Source organism: Dendrobates tinctorius, unplaced genomic scaffold (genome assembly GCF_039654945.1).
Source record: "Dendrobates tinctorius isolate UK_male_01 unplaced genomic scaffold, ASM3965494v1 ptg000174l, whole genome shotgun sequence".
In the NCBI taxonomy this organism is placed as follows: Eukaryota; Metazoa; Chordata; class Amphibia; order Anura; family Dendrobatidae; genus Dendrobates; species Dendrobates tinctorius.
Window position 1 is genome coordinate 4,663,856 of NW_027361841.1, and position 21,844 is coordinate 4,685,699.

General features: G+C 46.2%; 1 protein-coding gene across 5 annotated transcripts in view; it reads right to left on the bottom strand.

Moving 5' to 3' along the window:
- DMTF1 (cyclin D binding myb like transcription factor 1) overlaps window positions 1–21,844 on the bottom strand; it is an 84,321-nt gene that overhangs the window by 22,020 nt on the left and 40,457 nt on the right. For 4 of the 5 annotated variants that reach the window (XR_012221359.1, XM_073551286.1, XM_073551287.1 and 1 more), the window contains 7 exons: window positions 21,393–21,621; window positions 20,471–20,622; window positions 10,975–11,184; window positions 6,155–6,234; window positions 5,866–6,024; window positions 4,099–4,479; window positions 458–599 (listed from right to left, as the gene is read on the bottom strand). Coding sequence is in view for 4 of the 5 variants with exons in the window: in XM_073551286.1 (XP_073407387.1) it covers window positions 458–599; window positions 4,099–4,479; window positions 5,866–6,024; window positions 6,155–6,234; window positions 10,975–11,184; window positions 20,471–20,622; window positions 21,393–21,621 (1,353 nt within the window). In the remaining variant the exon portion in view is untranslated. The remainder of the gene's footprint in view (window positions 1–457; window positions 600–4,098; window positions 4,480–5,865; window positions 6,025–6,154; window positions 6,235–10,974; window positions 11,185–20,470; window positions 20,623–21,392; window positions 21,622–21,844) is intronic. The other variant, XM_073551289.1, reaches the window with a different exon arrangement.

A 21,844-nucleotide genomic window follows, 5' to 3' on the forward strand; every position in this document is an offset into this window, starting at 1 on the left:
GCGACATGGGGAACAACCATCTCAACTTCAACCGGGCACCCCATAATAGGGGGCCGAGGAAGGAGCCATGGCAAGAGTCTCACAGGAGACCCACTTTTCTTCATCTGTCATCCGGAAAAAGAAAACGGAGTGAAAAAAAAAGAGAAAAAAAATCTAGGTGTGCCTCCTATGCGACACTAAGCAAAAACTGGAGAAGGCTGACGCCGTCCAGGGGTGTATAATGCAGAGGAGGAGCCAAAGTTAATCTTTTTCAGATTATGCAAAGTGTTGCCTCCTAGTGGACAGCAGCATAACACCCATGGTTCTGTGTCCCCCAATGAGGCGACAGAGTAAGTATAATAGAAACACGTCACCACTTCTGTATTTATCACTTACTCCTGGTTTTGCCTTACAAATACTGATGTGAAATACTGAATGTGTGAACGTGGCCTGAAGGTGAAGTTCTGCCGAACACTACCTGCTAGTGTGGTAAGTGGAAGCACAGATTCTCCATCAATATCATCCGTCTGTATGTAACCATGACATGATGGGACTATCAACACTGTTCCTTCAATAGCAGGCTGATCAACGTGTTCTTCGACGGAGGAGTGCCTGAGATCCTACAGAGAGAGGAAGTGCAGATTATTTGCCGTGCCATTAACTCGTCATCCCTACGACTCTCAGCCTTTCTCAGCATGGGGTTTGATAAGCGCATATTAAAATGTATGTGCACTATTCAATTTTTCCTTCTCCAGTGCATTTTTAAAAAAAGAAAGCAGAGTATTGTAATCTGGAATAAGGAGATGTGAAGAACGCTGTAGAATAATGTCACAAGAGTCAGATTTATACAGCTACTGGAGAACAAAAGCAAATTAATGGGAATCTGTCAGCACAAACCAAGCAGAGGTTCTTGGTGTGCAGCCTTGGTGTTATCAGAGCACCTTCCCACCTTATTGTATTTCATGTATCTCTCCCCCCTTTATCTTGTTTGACAGCTCTTGATTACAAGAGCCAGAGAAGGGTCTAGATACATCAATGTGCACTGAACCGAGTGCCTATCTTGGTTTGAACAGTCATTTTGTTATGACAGACTCCCTTTACAGTTGGATTCTTTCTAATGCAGTCCCAAACCCCTTCATGTACATCATATGTCGTGTCACTGCCATGTTTCCCGGCCATCATCTGCATCTAACAGCAGTGGGTGGAGCGGAATTCCACCTGTGACTTAACCTGTTAAATCTCTGACATTGTAATTTCACACACGCCGGCATCGGCCCGCCAGTGACGTATTCGAGGGACGCCAATGGAATGCCATGACTACTGAAGACCTCTGTGCTTGTCTTGACAATTCACCTGTGAAGGCCAGCTGGCGTTCATAGGAGATCGCAATTTTCTCCATACATAGCAATGCTGATGCACTGCTATGTATCGGACCTAACTACCTAACTATTCAAACGCCATTGCTTTGGTGGTCCCTGCCAATCCTGCAGCAATTCTGTCCTGTCCACCATTCACGTGGCCACTGCAGCCAATCGCTGACCTCACCTGCCACTTCCTATAGGTGCACCGATAAATCCAGTGATTGCTGCATTCATCTGAATGATCAAAGTTCCAACTCTGTTGTAAATCAGCCAAAGACCTACCAGAACGGGGCTGTGGAAGGAACTAAATAGGTATGGAATTTTTCTACAGTTTGTGAGGAAGGCAGCTCTAACGAAGAGTACCTGTAATAACTATATTAGTAAGTGCCATAAAATTAACACATTTCCAATTCTTACCCAGTTTTTCTATAAACCTGCACAACTCAAAATAGCATGTATTGCAACTGATCTCCAAAGATCACATCTATTTTCACTTGTTGCAAGTATTATTGCTGTACATTACAATGCTATTACAACAACCAGTTAAATGGTTAAATGACTGCAGCATTTAACAAGCGTATAACAAGATGTATAGTATCCTGTATGAAAAATAACTTTGCCTAACAAAAAAGGACATTTACTGTATTGCACAGACAAGAAAAAAGAAATGGAGCACTCACCTGGTCTTTCTTGGCCATTTACTACACATATGTCACTCTAGACTCTACAGAAACACAATTTTAACTGCACTGGCTAGTAGATCAGGGTCCTGGCTGGGGAACTACACTATTAAATCAGAATTTCCTAATAGTGTATTTTAAATGGTTTAAAAATGAGTTTTCTGTGTTGGACATATCATGCTTCCTTGTTCTTATTAGAATGTGCACATTATAGATTCAGACAGACGACAGCAAAACCACAAAGTAACACATGGAAACAAGGGGTACAGAAACACGTGTGAAACAAACCAGAATATGTTTTATATCTTATAGCTCAAATCACCCTCCTTTTACTCGAATGATAGTTTTACACCCTCTTATAATTCTCTCAAAACAGCTTCATCAGGTAGTCATCTGAAATGGCATTCCAGGTGTTGAGCACTGCTGTCCTTTGCCTTCATTCTGTGGCCCAACTTATCCCAAACCATCTCATCAATATGATTGAGATAATTGTGGAGGCCATGTAATTGGACACAATACTCTGTCCTTCTTGATCTTGGTCACATAGCCCTTACATTGCCTGGAGATGTTTTTTTGGGTTCTGTTGCAACACAAATGGTTCTAAGTGCAAACCAGATGGGATGGCGATTGGTTGCAAAATATTGTGGTACATGTGCCTTGAATTTGGAATAAATCACCTGCAAACCCTCCACACCCTCATATCTCCTCCTCCATGCATCATGGTGGATATCACACACATAGAAACCATATTTTCAGTTTCCCACAAATATATAGTGGTTGGTACCAAAAATCTGAAATTTTGATTAATTAGACCACTCTATTCATTTCCATTGTTCTAATGTTCAGTCCTTGCTTGCAGTCTTCAGTAGGGGCTTATTTCCAGTAATTTGACCACTGTTCATTAAGCCCTACTTCTCCTCTGGACAGTTGATGTTGAGATGTGCCTGCTACTTGTCTATGCATTTATTTCTGAATGCTGTGAATGTGAGTTTTCAAAAGCTAGTAATTCTGAGGAACTTATCCACTGCTGCTGTGGTCATTTTTGGTGTTCCTTTCTTGGCGCAGTCCTCATGAGAGCCAGGTTCATCAGAGCGATAGATATTTTCATGACTGAAATTCAGGCTAACCCTCAACGTTACAGCAATTTTCCAGATTGACCGACCTTTATTTCTTAAAAGTAAAGATGGACTGTTGTTTCTATTCACTTAGTTGAGTGTTTATTTGCCATATTCAGTGGTTAGCACTGTAGCCTTGCAGCGCTGGAGTCCTGGGTTCGAATCCCACCAAGGACAACATCTGCAAGGAGTTTGTATGTTCTCCCCGTGTTTGCGTGGGTTTCCTCCCACATTCCAAAGACATACTGATAGGGAATCTAGATTGTGAGCCCCATCAGGGACAGTGATGATAATGTGTGCAATCTGTAAAGCGCTGCGGAATATGTTAGCGCTATATAAAAATAAAGATTATTATTATTAAGATTATCTTCTGGCTTAGAACAGTTGTATATAGAACTGTGTACCAACACTGCCACTGCAAAAGCAAACTAATAGCCGCAGACACTTTCTGAAGACGAGTGATGATCTCAGATGATCTCTTGATAAACCATACCTGTTCATTGGAAGCCATTCTAGGTGACTACCCAATGAAGTTCCTTGAGGGAATGCCAAGAGTGTCAGCAGAGTAAAGGGGGAGTACATTGAGATACCTAAGGTTTCACGCACTCTGGTTTGTTTCATACGTGTTTCGCTTCTCTTCATTCTCTACGAGTTTCTCTGTGGTTTTGTTGCCTTCAATCCTAATCTACAATCTGCACATTATAATAAGAGCAAGGAAAACCATTGCCTGAACAGTTGTACAGTTGTATCCAAACTCTTGACTAGTTCTGTATGTTACAGCTCAGATTGCTTGATATAGTTAAAAGTACATTGCCAATATAGCAAACATAAAAATATCACTCTCTTTCTAGCTGTCACAAAGTTACTGTCAAAATTTCCTACAGCTAAAGACATTTTTCTTTTCCAGACAAAATAAAAACTCAAACCACAGAAAGGAACTGGTTTCATTTAGAACATCCTTACTTCTTTGACATAGTAATCAGCCACATCAATATGAGTGTCATCTGTCCTTCTATCAGCACTTGGCATGTCCGCAGCATGTGTTCCAGGTTGATGGAGCAGTTTCACATTACCCCTGATACCCATATTTATGGACTGCTCAGGGCAGTATAAGGAGTCCCGGCTGACCCTCAGGTCTGTGTTGTGCATCTTTTGGGGAAGGCAGCCGGCTTTTAGAGATCTCTCAACACTTTGTAAGTCATTTTGCTGTAAGTGAGGATCAACAGAAAGCTCAGTCTGAGCAAGGGGTGAAGAGATGTTATCAGAGGCCAGCGTCCGAATTATAATCCCTGGTGTATGACAGTGGACTGTAACATTGTCACTTGCATTTAGGAGGTTTTCCGGCTGTACATAGATACAAGAAAAGTAGGTTACATATCAGTCTGCTAATAATAGATTACACTTGTAGTCCAGCACTAGGGAAACAAAACTCTGGTTCATTGCTTTACAATTAAAATGTGTGCGGCACCCAGATTTTACAATTTATATTGCTTTAATTTACGCCACATTGGCTGGTTCTATCCCATAGATCAGTGTTTCCTAACCGTCAAAACGCCTCCTGGTGCCGCGACACTGGTAAAAATGTTGGTAGGAGAGCAGTGCAGGAGACAGCTCATGGCTTTCAGAGGCACTAATTTATCCAGCCGCCTACGCGGATGCAACTGAATAAAGCTGCAGCACAGCCGGTCGCTCAGGAGATCCCAGGTGAGGGGTGTCTGGGAGTGTGTTTTCATTCATGTATATGAATATTAAACCAACATGTCTCTAGTGATTATAGATCATGTAATGAAGGAAAAAACATTTTCCTTTCAATCAGACTTACCAGCGCTTGCAAACTCTGATGCCGCTGTGCTGATCACACTGCAGTTCTACACATTGTTTTTTTTTGATCCTGTACTCCTGTTTCTAGAGCGGTTTACGTTATCCACGCTTTTCAGGATGTACTCCGTTTAGTGGACGTCACCAGCGTGCAGGAGACTATGATTCACTTAGAGAGCAAGTGCAGATAAAGCAGTATGTCTCCAGCACACTGACCTTTTCAAGCTGACATAACCAGGGACATCCCGATAAACCAAGGCAGAAGCGGACACAGTACAGTGGTTGGGACATTAGCCAGTCATAGCTTTGCTATGCCCATGGCTGGTAATAGCACAAGCAGTACTATAAATGATTGCTTTGGTGGGCTATGCTTACAGGAAACTGCCATAACTGGAAGCGTGGGATATAACCAAACTGACTGGAGGCAATGATGTGGAAAATGGCAGGCAGGAAAGGTAAAAACCATGACAAACTTGTATGGATGGGGATCACTGAGGGTTATTACTAGGAGTCAGGAGACTTTTTTCATTGTATAGGGAAGCACAGTCTTCTTGGTGTCAATATGCAGAACAATGTAATGATGTTCTGTGCTGTGATTTTTCTTCAAAATGATAATCTATCGGCAATGTGGCACAATTAATTACCTTTCCTGCCATGTTTGTAGTCCTATACAAGGCGGTGCAGCACCAAACATGATCTATGACTTCCCATAATGGCAATACACTGTATGCATGAATGACTTCCATACCGCCCTGTCCAAACTGATGCTCTCCTAAATAATATACATACTGAAGATTTTCTAATCAATGTTAAAATCTGCCAAAGTAACTCAATTAATGCTTATGATATGCCCTACCAACTGTAGCAAGGAAAGAACATACACAAGCAGTGAATCTGTATGGCCGTACTCACAGATAAGGCATGCACAATAATCTGCTCTGGTGATGCTGGCGAGGTGTTTGAGGTCAGGGTCACACCTTGGTTGGATGTCAGCGTTAATGGAAGACTTTGGGTAGAACTTGTCTGAAGGATGAAGGTGCCTGAAGTGCCACTTGGCTGTAAATAAAACGACTTGGGGGAAGATACAGAATTAACAATTAAAAATAGAGGATTGATTGATATTATCCTTTCTTTAGTAATTGTTATATTGGAGAGAAATAACTCATACATTGTGCTATGAAAAATATAGTCACCTACTTACTGGTAAGATCTCAAATGTCTGCAGCGTTCCTGCTGATAGCGCGTCTGGGTCAGCATTAGCAGATGAGGATTCAGGCGAGGCTAGAATTAAAGGAGAACGTAACTATCAGCTGAGAAAGGCTGAAAACTAGAGATGACCTCCAGTCATGTCATCAATATATTTAATTATTTATTTTACTCATTTATATAGCGCCATTAATTCCACAGTGCTTTACAGACATTAACTGCACTATCCCCATTGGGGTTCACAACCTAGATTCTCTATCAGTATGACTTTGGAGTGTGGGAGGAAACCCATGTAAACATGGGGATACCATACAAACTCCTTGCAGATGTTCTCCTTGGTGGTATTTGAACCCAGGAAAACAGTGCTGCAAGGCTGCAGCGCTAACCACTGAGCCACCATGATGCCCTGGGTAGAGGTTATAAAAGCAATCTCTAGTTTTTACATAAACAGGTTAAAGCAGCATCTTGGGGAAAGAAGATTAATTGTATATTGTAAGGAGGTGGGTTGACAGCAGCATTTAATTAAATAAACAGTAGAGACAGCGGTTAGCGCCAAGTGGTGCTGTGATGGCCAGATGCTGCCTGTGTATTACAGTCGGCATCTGCTCTGTATGGAGTGGGTTCAGCTCCTGACCCCACTCCATGCACACACATCGTGACTGTAACATACAGTGCCTTGTGAAAGTATTCGGCCCCCTGGAACTTTTCAAGCTTTTCCCACATATCATGCTTCGAACATAAAGATACCAAATGTAAATTTTTGGTGAAGAATCAACAACAAGTGGGACACAAATTGTGAAGTTGAACAAAATTTATTGGTTATTTTACATTTTTGAGGAAATTCAAAAACTAAAATGTGGGGCGTGCAATATTATTCGGCCCCTTTACTTTCAGTGCAGCAAACTCACTCCAGAAGTTCATTGTGGATCTCTGACTGATCCAATGTTGTCCTAAATGACTAATGATGATAAATATAATCCACCTGTGTGTAATCAAGTCTCCGTATAAATGCACCTGCTCTGTGATAGTCTCAGGGTTCTGTTTGAAGCACAGAGAGCATCATGAAGACCAAGGAACACAGCAGGCAGGTCCGTGATACTGTTGTGGAGAAGTTTAAAGCCGGATTTGAATACAAAATGATTTCCAAAACTTTAAACATCCCAAGGAGCACTGTGCAAGCGATCATATTGAAATGTAAGGAGTATCATACCACTGCAAGTCTACCAAGACCCGGCCGTCCCTCTAAACTTTCATCTCAAACAAGGAGAAGACTGATCAGAGATGCAGCCAAGAGGCCCATGATCACTCTGGATGAACTGCAGAGATCTACAGCTGAGGTAGGACAGTCTGTCCATAGGACAACAATCAGTCGTACACTACACAAATCTGGCCTTTATGGAAGAGTGGCAGGAAGAAAGCCATTCTTCAAAGATATCCATAAAAAGTGTTGTTTAAAGTTTGCAACAAGCCACCTAGGAGACACACCAAACATGTGGAAGAAGGTGCTCTGGTCAGATGAAACCAAAATCAAACATTTTGGCAACAATGCCAAACGATATGTTTGGCATAAAGGCAGCACAGCTCATCACCCTGAACACACCATCCCCACTGTCAAACATGGTGGTGGCAGCATCATGGTTTGGGCCTGCTTTTCTTCAGCAGGGACAGGGAAGATGGTTAAAATTGATGGGAAGATGGATGGAGCCAAATACAGGACCATTCTTGAAGAAAACCTGTTGGAGTCTGGAAAACACCTGAGACTGGGACGGAGATTTGTCTTCCAACAAGACAATGATCCCAAACATAAAGCAAAATCTACAATGGAATGGTTCACAAATAAACGTATCCAGGTGTTAGAATGGCCAAGTCAAAGTCCAGACAGGAATCCAATCGAGAATCTGTGTAAAGAGCTGAAAACTGCTGCTCACAAACGATCTCCATCAAACCTCACTGAGCTCGAGCTGTTTGCCAAGGAAGAATGGGCAAGAATTTCAGTCTCTCGATGTACTAAACTAATAGAGACATACCCCAAGCGACTTGCAGCTGTAATCGCAGCAAAAGGTGGCGCAACAAAGTATTAAGTTAAAGGGGCCGAATAATATTGCACGCTCCACTTTTCAGTTTTTGAATTTCCACAAAAATTTAAAATAACCAATAAATTTCATTCAACTTCACAATTGTGTCCCACTTGTTGTTGATTCTTCACCAAAAATGTACATTTGGTATCTTTATGTTTGAAGCATGATATGTGGGAAAAGGTTGAAAAGTTCCAGGGGGCCGAATACTTTCGCAAGGCACTGTATGTAACAGATTCTGGCAGCCCCACTATCCGGAGGTTATTTCTTCAGGACCTATTCTCTAGGTCTTCACGTTTGTCCGGCATCCAGGTGCCCTGTTTTTGGGATGCCTCCAGCAGGGGCGGGCTGGGCCGGGGGGCAGAGAGGCAATTGCCCCCGGGCTGGTCTCCTAGCAGCAGCTTTGGGCCGTTCAACCACACATTACTTTAGAAGCTGCACTGTACCTTTATTTGCTTTTCCCAACAAGCAGCATCATGCTGATTGGTGGAGTAGAGGTCACTCATGGCTGCAATGTCCTTGCAGCTCTCTGATTGGTGGAGAAGCCGTCCCTAGGGGCTGTACTGTATTCTTCCTGCTCAGTGTGCTCCCTTACCAATCTGAGAGCAGGAAGTGCTGCACCGCTGAGGAGGCTGCAGGCTGCCACACACCATGTGAAAGTGTGAGTAGCTGCAGGCATTCAAGGAGGCTTGTGATAAGGTGTCTCTTTGCCTATTAGTTGTTTGGGGGGATGCATGGTTGAAACTCAGCTGGAGGGGAGCAGTTAGGGAACATATCTGTCAGGCAGAAATAGGAGTGGATTTTTCTGTATGTCTTATTCTTTGTGATTAAATGTAGTTTCAAGTCCTCGATTCAGTGTATTCCTGTGTATGTTTGTTGCGTGATGACATGTGTATGTGTACTGTACATGCATGTTCTTGGTGAAGTGTATATGTGTGCATCTGTGTATGTGGTGAAATATGTGAGTATATGTGGTGATATGTGTACATGTGCGTTTGTGTATGTAAACTGTGTATATGCGCAACTGTGTACATGGTGACCTGCATGGGTGAATGTGCACGTGGTGACCTTTGTTGATTCTTCACCAAAAATTTACATTTGGTATCTTTATGTTTGAAGCATGATATGTGGGAAAAGGGTGAAAAGTTCCAGGGAGCCAAATACTTTCACAAGGCACTGTACAGCCAGTTGTGCCATGGGGTTAGTATCTATAAATGTTAGATAATTATATTATACTAGCTGAAGAGCCCGGCGTTGCCTGGGCATAGTAACCAACTGTGGTTAGTTATAAAAAATTATAATGATTATATTGCACATAAAAACCATGCATCTAATCCTATCCTGTGTGATACTGACTGCTGAGCCGTGTATCTAATCCTATCCTGTGTGATACTGTCTGCTGAGCCGTGTATCTAATCCTATCCTGTGTGATACTGACTGCTGAGCCGTGTATCTAATCCTATCCTGTGATACTGTCTGCTGAGCTGTGTATCTATTCCTATCCTGTGTGATACTGACTGCTGAGCTGTGTATCTAATCCTATCCTGTGTGATACTGACTGCTGAGCCGTGTATCTAATCCTATCCTGTGTGATACTGACTGCTGAGCCGTGTATCTAATCCTATCCTGTGATACCATCTGCTGAGCCGTGTATCTATTCCTATCCTGTGTGATACTGACTGCTGAGCTGTGTATCTAATCCTATCCTGTGTGATACTGACTGCTGAGCTGTGTATCTAATCCTATCCTGTGTGATACTGACTGCTGAGCCGTGTATCTAATCCTATCCTGTGTGATACTGGGCTCCCCCTGCAGTCTGTGTCAGAGGGTGGTCTGTGTTGGCACGGTAATAAATTGTGTTATTTCCAGCTTTACAGAAGGACGAAAACACCATAGAAATGATAAGAATAATAGGCCTCAGTTACCACAACTGTCTACAAAGAAAACTGTTGCTGACAGCAACCAATCACAGCTCATTTTTCATCTTTTAAACAGCTCTGGGACAGCGTGGCGAGTTTTGAGTGGCGACTTTTGTGTTTCTACTTTTATGTGGCGAGGTTGGTGCATGTGTGGTGAAATGTGTGCTGAGTATGGTATATGTGTTGAAGCACGTGGTAGTGTGTGGCGCATTTTGTGTGTGTGTTCATATCCCCGTGTGTGCTAAGTATCCCATGTAAGGGTCCCACCTTAGCAACTGTACGGTATATACTCTTTGGCGCCATCGCTCTCATTCTTTAAGTCCCCCTTATTCACATCTGGCAGCTGTCAATTTGCCTCCAACACTTTTCCTTTCCCTTTTTCTCCATTATGTAGACAGGGGCAAAATTGTTTTGTGAATTGGAACGCGCGGGGTTAAAATTTCACCTCACAACATAGCCTATGACGCTCTCGGGGTCCAGATGTGTGACTGTGCAAAATTTTGTGGCTGTAGCTACGACGGTGCAGATGCCAATACATACATACACTTTTGCCCCATTAGGGGCAAAATTGTTTGGTGAATTGGAACGCGCGGGGTTAAAATTTCGCCGCACAACATAGCCTATGACGCTCTCAGGGTCCAGACGTGTGACTGCGCCAAATTTTGTGGCTGTAGCTGCGACGGTGCGGATGCCAATCCCGGACATACATACATACACACCCACATTGAGCTTTATATATTAGATTAACATTATGATAGGCTTTATAAGAATATACAGTGTATGTAGTTTGTGTTATCAGCAATACATTCCCTGGTGCTTACAAAGGTGCGTGATTTGTACAGGGATCTGTAACGAAGCCATTGAATTCTGGGGCAGATTTGGGCTCTCCTCCAAGTGAGCCACTCGGATCTGTACATGCTGCACGCTGGAGGATCCGCTCTGAGACTGGATGTCCGCTTTGTTCTCTAGCTCCTGAGCACCCAAGAGAGTAGTTTGGCTTTCATGCAATTGCCTCAGTCCTTTTATTAATACTGAAAAAAAAGAAATCCACTATTGTAAATCAATCTTTAAAGAAATGCCATAGCATAGTCCTAAATGACCGCGAGTGCCGAGATGGAGGTGGCCATCTGAGCTGTGGAGCACTGACAGCTCATTCACACTAATGGTTATTCTGTGGCAAAGAAAACTACTATTAGAAAACAAAGCCCTTCTGCCTCATTGTAGACACAGGAGATGTTTTGGGTCCAGGGGCTGAGGCCCCACAGAGCGCCTAATCATACCTTTGGTTTTTGCTTCCTCTCAGGTTTTACAGAAAGTACTTTTATATCAACATGCATCTTGTACATCGCTTTCAGAGGAGAGCCAAAAGAGACGCAGAGCTCCCCACTTTGCTATGAGAAAGAATGGGGTTTTCAGTACCTAGACCACTTGAAAAGTGGAACAATAGAAACCCTTTAAATTTGCAGAATATTTTGGCCTTCAGGATGATTTTTGTTCTATTTGTGTTTTCCAAGACATACCGTACCTCTTTTACAGCTCCATTAACACAGCCATTTAAGGGCTTGCTTTTTGTATTTTCATAGTAAATGTTAGTATTTTATTTTTGGAAGGGGGGGGTGGGGGATGGAGAAAAGCACATTAATCTATGGTTCTTTGGATTGTAATGATTTTCCTGAATATATGGCATGTTAAAATTAGATTCCATTTTTCCCTAACACATTTCTGCACTGTATTATATAATGGCAAGTGAGCAATTTAATTGCAGTCAAAATAACATATCTTACTGGGAACTTAAACGAGGCAGATACCGGCTCTTTTTTTTTAAACTCTTTTTATTGAAAGATTCCATAAATTAATGCAACAAGCATATAACAGTGCAGTATAGAATTCGGATCAGCCATATAATCACCATCCACAATAGATATGAAAGCATACTTTCAATAATAGCGTGAACAAGCAAAACAAATAAACTATAACATTAACAATATATTCTACAAAGCTTTGCACCATCAAACCAACAGGTTCTTTATCAGAGTTTGAGTCTGTATTTATTCAGGTTATAATAGACACTTAAGGCCCCTTTACATTTAGCGATGCACCAGCGATCCCGACCACGATACGACCCGGTCAGGATCGTTGGTGCATCACTAAATGATCGCTAGTGAGCTTCCACACAGGAAGATCTCACAGCGATGCAGCAGCGATACAGCGGACGATACTTACCGTATATACTCACGTATAAGCCGAGATATTCAGCCCATTTTTTGGGGCTGAAAGTCCCCCTCTCGGCTTATACGCGAGTCATATACCAGGGGTCGGCCGGGCGGGGGTGTAGGAGATCATACTCACCTATCCTAGCATGTCTCTTGCAGCCCCCCGTGCTTATTCCATCTTCTCGGCGCTGTTCTTCCTGCTTTCAGCGGTCACGTGGTGCCGCTCATTACATAAGCGCATATGTAATGAGCGGCTCATTACATATGCGCATATGTAATGAGCGGCACCATGTAGCCGCTGAAAGCAGGAAGAACAGCGATGAGAAGATGGAATAAGCACGGGGGCTGCAAGAGACATGCCTGGAAGGGTGAGTATAGCGGAGGGAGCCATATTCACCTGTCCCCCGTTCCACCGCTGCGCGTCGCTCTGCTGTCTTGCTTCCTCTGGCAGTGACGTTCAGGTCAGAGGGCGCCATGACTTAGTTAGCAGGCGCCCTCTGCCTGAACAGTCACTGTGCAGAGCCGGCAACGCTGAGGAGCAGCAGCTGCAGCAGCAGGGACGAGGTGAGCATATAGGTTTTTTTTTTTTAATTGAGGCAGCGGCAGCAGCAGCATTATAAGGGGCCACTAATAACTGTGCATCATTGTAAGGGGCCGCTCTCTGTGCAGCATTATAAGGGGCCACTAATAACTGTGCATCATTGTAAGGGGCCGCTCACTGTGCAGCATTATAAGGGCAGTAGCTTCGGCATTTTCCACCCTAGGCTTATACGCGAGTCAATAAGTTTTCCCAGTTTTTTTGTGACAAAATTAGGGGGGTCGGCTTATACACGGGTCGGCTTATACACGAGTATATACGGTGCCTTTCAGACGCGGCGATCCTGACGTCGTCCGCGGCCATGCGTCGCTCGTCGGAGACAGCAGGAAGCGCCCGACGAGAAATGGAGCTGCGCGATCAGCGATAGACAGCGGGGGAGCCGGTCAGAGGTAAGTATCACACATAGCGATATCGCTAGCTGCTGCGTCACCAAATCGGTGATGCTTTAGCGATATTGTTAGCGATATCGCTATGTGTAAAACCCCCTTTATTCCTAAGTTCACTCGTAGCATCACTTTCATGCATTCAAGAAGATATACTTCAGGGGTTATACCGCGAAATTGATGAGATTATAGCATTAGGGGCCAGATGTGTCAAGGGTGAGTCACACATCTTTCCCAGATCCTGTGAAATTTCTGGGGGAATCCTCTATGCCTGTATAATATATTTTCATATGGAATTATGTTGTTCACTAATTTTTTCCACTGCCGAATTGAAGGAGACCCCCCCCCCATCCATCTCAACGTTATCACCTTTCTGGCCATAAACAGAACCTCCCGGAGAAAAACTCTATCATAATGAGTCCACATTTCCTCATCCACAACACCCAGAATACATAACTCCGGGCGACACTCGATCGGTATTCCAATTAGCCTCTCCAACGTAGCTATTACGTCATTCCAATATCTTCTTATAATTCTACAATTCCATATGAGATGCCAGAAATCCGCACCCATTTCCCCACATCTATGACATTCATCAGTTGTCCTTCTGCCAAATTTATATAACCTACTTGGGGTTAAATAGGATTGGTGAAGAATATACAATTGAATTAACTTGTTGTTTGCAGCCGGAGACACCACCATATGTGCCTCCATTGCGTCACTCCACTGGTCATCTGTAATGGAGGGATTAAGTGCCTCCATTTACCCTCCACAGCTAGCTGAGTGGATGCTATCCTGGAATTTAACAAGAAAGTATATAGGGAGGATATCACACCTGTGGGTCCCTGAGATGATAATACTCTTATCAGTGGATATTTAGATATCAGGCTGGACCAGGTTGATGCCTTGCAAACCTGTTCCGTTGAAGCCTGGTGCCGAAGCGCCCAAAAGGTGCCCACTGCCCGGGTAGAGTGCGCTCTGATCCCTGCTGGAATCGGCGTGCCTCTAATGCGGTAGGACTCCTGAATAGTCAAACGAATCCATGTGGCTATGGTCGACTTTGAGGCAGCGAGTCCCTTCCTGCGCTCTTCAGGGAGCACGAACAGCGTGTCCGTCTGGCGTCAGGGTGCCGTCCGCGACACGTACCTCCGGAGGGCTCTTACCGGGTCCAACGTGTGAAGAGCCTTTTTCCACCGATGCTGGACAAAATGAAGGCAAAACAACATCTTCATTAATGTGAAAAAGAGGACACGACTTTCGGCAGAAAAGGAGGGCTGGTCTGAGGACCACCCTATACTTATGGAAAGTGAGTAACGGAGCTCGGCAGGGTAGAGCCGCCAGCTCTGAAACCCGCCTGATGGAAGCGATGGCCACTAGGGGAACAACTTTCCAGGAACAGTACCTCAAAGAGATATCCTAAAAGCGGTTCCAGTGGAGCTTCCTGCAGACACTTAGGACCATGTTAAGGACCCAGGCGTCCATAGGCGCCTTATAGGGAGGTATCAAGTGGGACACTCCCTGGATGAAAAGTCTTCACCTGCAAATTGGTAGCAATTCTGCACTGGAACAGGACGGATAAGGTCGACATTTGACTCCTGTGGGAACCTGGGGCAAAGCCCGAGTCTAATGCTCTACCGACTGAGCTATCCGGGCTCTCTAAGCCCGACTGGAGAAAAGCCAAGATGTCGGGGATCGAGAATCTCAGCGGAGAAACACTGCAGCCTCGACATCAAGCAAAGAACCCTTCCAGGTGTGGTGGTAAATTCATGCTGAAGCAGGCCTCCGGGTGCTAAACATTATAGCGACCACCTTGCTCCCGAACCCTGCCTGGGTTAGAATCCAAGATTCAACGGCCATGCCGTCAAACACAGGGTCCCTGAGTTCAGGTGGCACATCGGCCCTCGAGACTGTAGATCTGGGCGCTCTAGCAGGCGCCCAGAAACATCGGCCAGCAGCTGCATTAGATCTGTGTACCACGCTCGACGGAGCCAGTCTGGGGTCAGCAGAATCACTGGCCCCCCTTCCGTCTGGATCCCTTTGCTGACTCTCGGGAGTAGTGGCAGTGGGGGAAATAGATATGGGAGGTGAAACTGGTTCCATAGCAGAACCAGCGCGTCCACAGCGACTGTCTGCGGGTCCCTGGCCCGAGCGACATATGTGGGCACCTTGGCATTCACTCTGGAAGCCATCAGGTCCACATCCGGAGCTCCCCACAGTTGACAAATCTGCTGAAGAACTTTGGGATGTAGAAACTACTCTCCGGATGCAAGACCCTGCCGGCTGAGGAAATCTGCCGCCCAATTTTCCACGTCAGGGATGTGGACAACCGAAATCACCGAGTGGTTTGCCTCGGCCCACTGAAGAACGTGCCCCACCTCGCGCATGCTGTTCTGCTGCGGGTGCCCCCTGACGAATTATGTAAACCACCGCCGTGGCGTTGTCCGATGGAATCCGGACGGGGCGGCCTGCTAGAAAGTGATGAAACTTCTGCAGAGCCAGCCGAATTGCTCGTATCTCCAATAAGTTGATTGGAAGACGTGCCTCCTGTGGCGACCACCGTTCCTGGGTTGTGTGGTGGCGAAACACCGCTCCCCAACCGAGGAGACTGGCGTCGATTGTCATTATCAGCCCATGACCTGGAGGGAAAGGTTTCCCCTAGGCCAGAGAGGGAACTGGTTATCCACCATCCGAGCGACTGCCTGACTTGAGAGGACAGTTGGCACCGCCGATTGAGCGTGAAAGGATTCTTGTCCCAGGCTGACACGAGGCGTGCTGCAGGGGGTGAAGATGGAACTGGACGAAAGATATCGCTTTCATTGCTGCCATAATTTTCCCTAGGATCTACATCCTGGATCGAATGGTATGAGGGACTGGTTGGCGTAGTGTCCGGACTCCCTGCCGGAGACTAGCGCCTTTTCCTGAGGAAGAATTACCAACCATCGGCAAGTGTCGAAGATCATTCCTAGGGAGGAGACCCTCTGAGCTGGCACAAGGGATGATTTCTTTGTATTGACCAACCATGTAAGCGGCAAGAGTATCTAGCGTGATGTTGCCACCTTACTCACATGCCCGTTTTGACGGGCCCTTGACCAAGAGGACGTCCAGACAAGGCAAGACGACTATGCCTCGAGAATGCAGTGTGGCCATGACAATTGCCATAACCTTTGTGAATACTCTGGGAGCTGTGGCTAGCCCGAAGGGTAGCGCTACGAACTGAAAATGTTGAACGCTGATGGCGAAGAGTAGAAACCTCTGATGAGGAGGAAAAAAATGGGAATATGCAGAAATGCGTCCTGGTTGTCTATTGAGGCCAAGTATTCTCCCTGCTCCATTGCCGATATGACTGAACGGAGAGACTCCATCCGGAAATGTCTGATCCTGATGAATTTGTTCAGAAGCTTCAGGTCCAAAACAGGCATGACAGACCCGTCCTTTTTGGGAACCGCAGAACGGTTGGAATAGAACCCCTGAGCTCTTCCGTGTTCCGGCACTGGAACAATGACTCCGTTGTGCAGGAACGACTTGACGGCTCCCAATAGAGCCCTTACCTGGGTATCCACCCTGGGAAGCCGGGAAAGAAAAAAACATCTTGGAGGGTATCTGACAAATTCTATTTTGTAACCTGAGAACACCAATTCTTTTACCCATAAGTCGTGAGCGATGTTGGCCCAGACGTGGCGAAAACAAAGTAGGCGGCCGCCCACCTTGCTGGTGTCGTCTGGTAAAGACCTCGAGTCATTTAGCCGATGATCTTTAGGATCTGGGTCCCCTTGATCTGGCCTGTTGAGCACGCATTCTCCCCAATGGGTTGGCTCTATATGAGTCCTGCCGCTCCCTATCCTGGTTGGGGCGGCCTGAGGTGGCGGAATTGGGCCCCGTAGTCCACCCGGAGTCTTTTAACGCATGACTCCGGACCGGTCTCCTATTCGGGTCCCGGACCAGGCTCAGGCTGCTTAGCGGCCGCCCCGACGAATGCAGTCACGCTCGGCCTAGAATGGTCGGCAGCACTGCGAAAGGCCCGAAAACGTGCCTGAACCGGGTGACGAAAAACGGTTTAACCTTCTGTTGATGGAGAAAACCGCTCTTTTCTCCTGTGGAGTCGGAGATAAGTTGATCCCAACTTTTCTCCAAATAGGCGGCCACACTGATAAGGCAGGGAAGTCAAGGACTTCTTGGAAGTAGAATCGACCTGCCATGTCCTCAACCATGGGGCTCTTCAGATAGATTGCATTAGCGGCAGCAATTGCTGAACAATTGGCCGCATCCAAAGACGCATTCATTACATAGTCTCCGGCTATCGTCATCTGACCTGCGACCTCCGAGATCTCTGCAGGTAGATCCTGCTCCTGCGTGACCTTGTTTAATGTTTCTGACTATGATAATATGGCCTTAGCTACTCAAGTTGCTGCGAACGAGGGAGCGAGTGCACACCCTGACACCTCATATACTGAACGAGCTAGGCTCTCAATAAGGCAGTTTGTGGGATCTTTAATCAAGGAAACCCTAGGGACAGATAACAGGGTCTTAGTGGCCAGGCGTGAAACCGGATGATCCACTATCGGGGATTCCATCCATTGTTTGCGGAGGTCCGGAGCAAACGGATACCTCGTTTCGAGGGCCTTTTAACCCGAAAAAACGCCGGTCTGGACGTTCTCTGTGCCGCTGCACTATGTCCTCAAACTCAGGGTGAGAGGAAAAAATTCTGTTCGGCTGCTTCACTCGTTTAAATGCCACTTTATGCCCCGTAGCCACTGCGGGATCATCCTCAATCCCCAGGGTCTGATTGACGGCTTCTATGAGGCTGTCCACTGTTTCACGTGACCCTTGAGTGTCCAGGTCAAGGGGCTCGTCTGAGTCGCAATCTGAGGTCTGCTTGCTATCAACCACTGGTGACGGGGAGCGAGAAGCAGAACTTACGGATGCCGAAGGCACCGGATGGACTGGGCGACACCGTGTGGATTCATTTCCCCCGGGTCTGCCTGGAGTGGGAGTGGCCCCTGCAGGCCGGAGGCTCCTGTGAGGTGGAGGTTTCCTCTAAAGGCGGCGAGACACTGTCCCTGCCCCTATCTGGGGCTTGAAGGGATTCTATTGCTCTTGTAAGCGACGCCATGTACTGTGACAGTGATCGGGCCCACTCCGGGGGACTTGACACATTGGTCGCGGTCGCAGGGGAGGGCTCCTGGGTGCGTTTGGATTTGCAGGCTTCGCATAAACGCTTGCTCTGCGCCCGCGGAAACGCAGCCCGACAAGAGATGCATGCAGCGTAAAAGAACGCGCGTCTTTGCCTTTTTCGGACATGCTGTATCTGTCCGCTGCTGGGGATATGGGGAAGAGGTAGCACCTCTTTTTTCCCTATAGCGTGGCCTCTCAGGCAGAACTTACCCCAGTCCTGCATCCCCCCGGACCTGGATGCTTTCTTTAAATCGCGCGCCGCATCTGTGGCGCGCACCAGCCTGTAAAAACCGCTCTAGGGGCGGCACTTCCGCTTTGCGGCATAGCCCGTGCTCCGAAGCTGGAAGTGACGCGCGGCACCGAGGGCAGAACTTCCGGCCGCGGCCTAGCTAAGCCGCGGCCTCAATTTTACCCCTACCAGACCAGGGGGGGGGGGGCACGGTACCAAAAAATGGCGCTACTGACCGGCGCGGCGTTCCTTGGCTGCCGTCTGATGATCCAGCCCTTCTCTTGCAGGGCTAATGGTTGCCAAGCTGTGAGCTCCAGCCCGAAATCTTCGCAGGAGCCCTCCCCGACCCTCTCCTCACCGATGATCCTCTCAGTCCGCAGGTATGATAGGACGGTGCAGGCACCCAAACTCCATCTAACCCCTTGGGAGGAGAGGGACCGTCCGCCGCCTTGCAGCACAGCCGTCTAGCGCTGGTGGAGCAGTGGGGGCCGCACAGACTAGTCTTGTGCCTCTGTGCAAGCCCATGGTTTCAATACCTAGGGGTGGACAGGGCTAAGTCTGGCATAATGTCCCACGTCGCGGGAAAGGATACGTGGAGGGATACTCGCACGTGCTCGCCCGTTGATGGTTTGGGGAAATCGGATCCTTTCAATAGGATGCGTTGCCCGTCTTATCTTCATAAAATAACAAATAAAAATAGAAGTCTGGGGAAAAGTCTCAGATATGTCCCTCGGTGCGGGAAAGTATACGCGGAGGCGATACTCAACGCGTGCTCACCCGTTGATGGTTTGGGGAGATCGGACCCTTTCAATAGGATCCGTCGCCCCTGTCTCATCTTCATAGTAAACTAGAAAAAAATAGTCTGGAGAGATCCAGACTGTGTGTGCCTCCATAGGACACTAAGCAAAAAACTGATTTCCGCCCGCAATAGGGGCGAGGGTGTATACTGCAGAGGAGGAGCTAACCTCTTTTTTTCCACTTAATGTCAGCCTCCTAGCGGCAGAAGCATACACCCACAATATCTGTGTCCCCCAATGAGTCGAAGGAGAAAACATTGTTATCAGATACTTAAAGGGAATCTGTCACCCCTTTTTTCGAAAATGAGCTGCCAGCACCGACATCGGGGACTTATCTACAGCATTCTGTAAAGCTGTAGATAAGCCCCTGATGTAACCTGAAAGATAAGAAAAACACGTTAGATTATACTCACTGGGGGGGTGGTCCGGTCTTGGTCCGATGGGAGTTGCGGTCCGGCGCCTCCCATCTTCATACTATGCCGTCCTCTTCTTTCCTTCCTGTCGTGGCTCCGGCGCACTGCAGACTCTGCGCACTCCGGACCTCTCCCGGCGCCTGCACACTGCAGGACTCTGCGCACTCCGGACCTCTCCCGGCACCTACGCACTGCAGGACTCTGCTCTGCCCTCAACAGGACAGAGCAGTGCACCTGCGCAGGAGCCACGACAGGAACAAAAGAAGAGGACGGCATTGTATGAAGATGGGAGGTGCCGGACCAGACCGCGACACCCATCGGACCGAACCGGACCCCCGGGTGAGTATAATCCAACTATTTTTTCTTATCTTTCAGGTTACATCGGGGGCTTATCTACAGCATTACAGAATGCTGTAGATAAGCCCCTGATGTCGGTGCCGGCAGCTCATATTCGAAAAAGGGGTGACAGACTCCCTTTAACAGAAAGCAAATCACTGATAAAATCACCATACCTGGAAAGGACACATCTTTGTGGTTTGCAATCTGTCGTTTGACAGTCCACCATTTACTTCTGAGCCACTGCGGAGATCGAACACTGCTCCAACCTTCTGCCAATATATCCCAGTTAATATCATTTTCATCCAACACGCCAAGTTCTGCTATTCTAGTTGAGAGGAGAAGAATATAATGAGAACAATATATGAAAATGTTAGTTTTCACAAAACACTAGAGAAGGAGAATTATTCACTGCTATTTGCTAATTTAGCTCCATCTATAATATTTTAGTGATTTTTTTTTTACTTAATTCAGCATTTGATAATCCACTGGAGAAATGTGAAAAAGTAGAGAACATAGAGACAATCAGTAAGAGAATTCCTGATTGAATTGAAGGTTGCAAATTATAGTGCGTGCCCCATTTCTATCACAATAAATAATAAACTTTGGTTATTTTTTCATGTGATGCCAATAACGGCAGATAGTGGCTATCTACATGTGTGTACATGCGACGATCTCTGCCAGTTCATGTGCTATCTCTTCTGCTTCCTTTGACCTCATGTCAACAGGTCTTAAATTCCGGTCTGCCCTGTCGATGTCATGGTGATTGACAGAATGCAGTTGTCAATCAGCATGACATTGGCAGTGACACCTCATTGATGTAACAGAGCAGATGAAAAGAAGCTGCCCTGTTTGAAGCAGGAAAATCTGCCAGCAGGAGTGGTCCGTGACCACTCTCAGCTGGCAGAGATCATCATAGGGCAGCACAGGCAGGTAGTTAGCAACTATCTGCCAGTAAGTCCACATACGTAAAAATTAGCAAAGTCCCTGTAAGTCCTTTGAAGACGACGTGTCAGCTCTTCCAAAATTTGCACAGGCTTACACTAGGAGTAAAATGATTGTAGTCAAATTAAAAAGTTGTCCACAATACAAGCATACCTTAAAATTAGGTTGATTTCATCTACTTTGGTCCATTGCGTTCCACCACTTTGTTTCCAATTCAAATAGTTCAACCACTTAGAGCGGCATTGCTTTTCGGAACGTGTCCCCACTCGTTCCGCCACTGATGCCCAGGAGACCCCCTGTGTAACTATATCCCCACTTTCTGTGCCAGTAAGTTCATGTACAACATCTGTTAAACGTCGTTCTTCTTCATCAGTCCATTTTCCTAAAAGCCAAATACATAAACCTATAAAGAAAGTCTGTGAGACAATCGGCCAAATACCAGTAAGTTATTAAGTCTCGTACCAGACGAAGGCAAAGTTGTCTGCAGACTGGCAATATGACATTAGGACACATAGGCATGACAAAGAGCTGACAAGCTGCAACTTATCTCCAGCAGGAAACATCTAGACTTTACTAACAATTCTCTGATATGTACTGATACGATA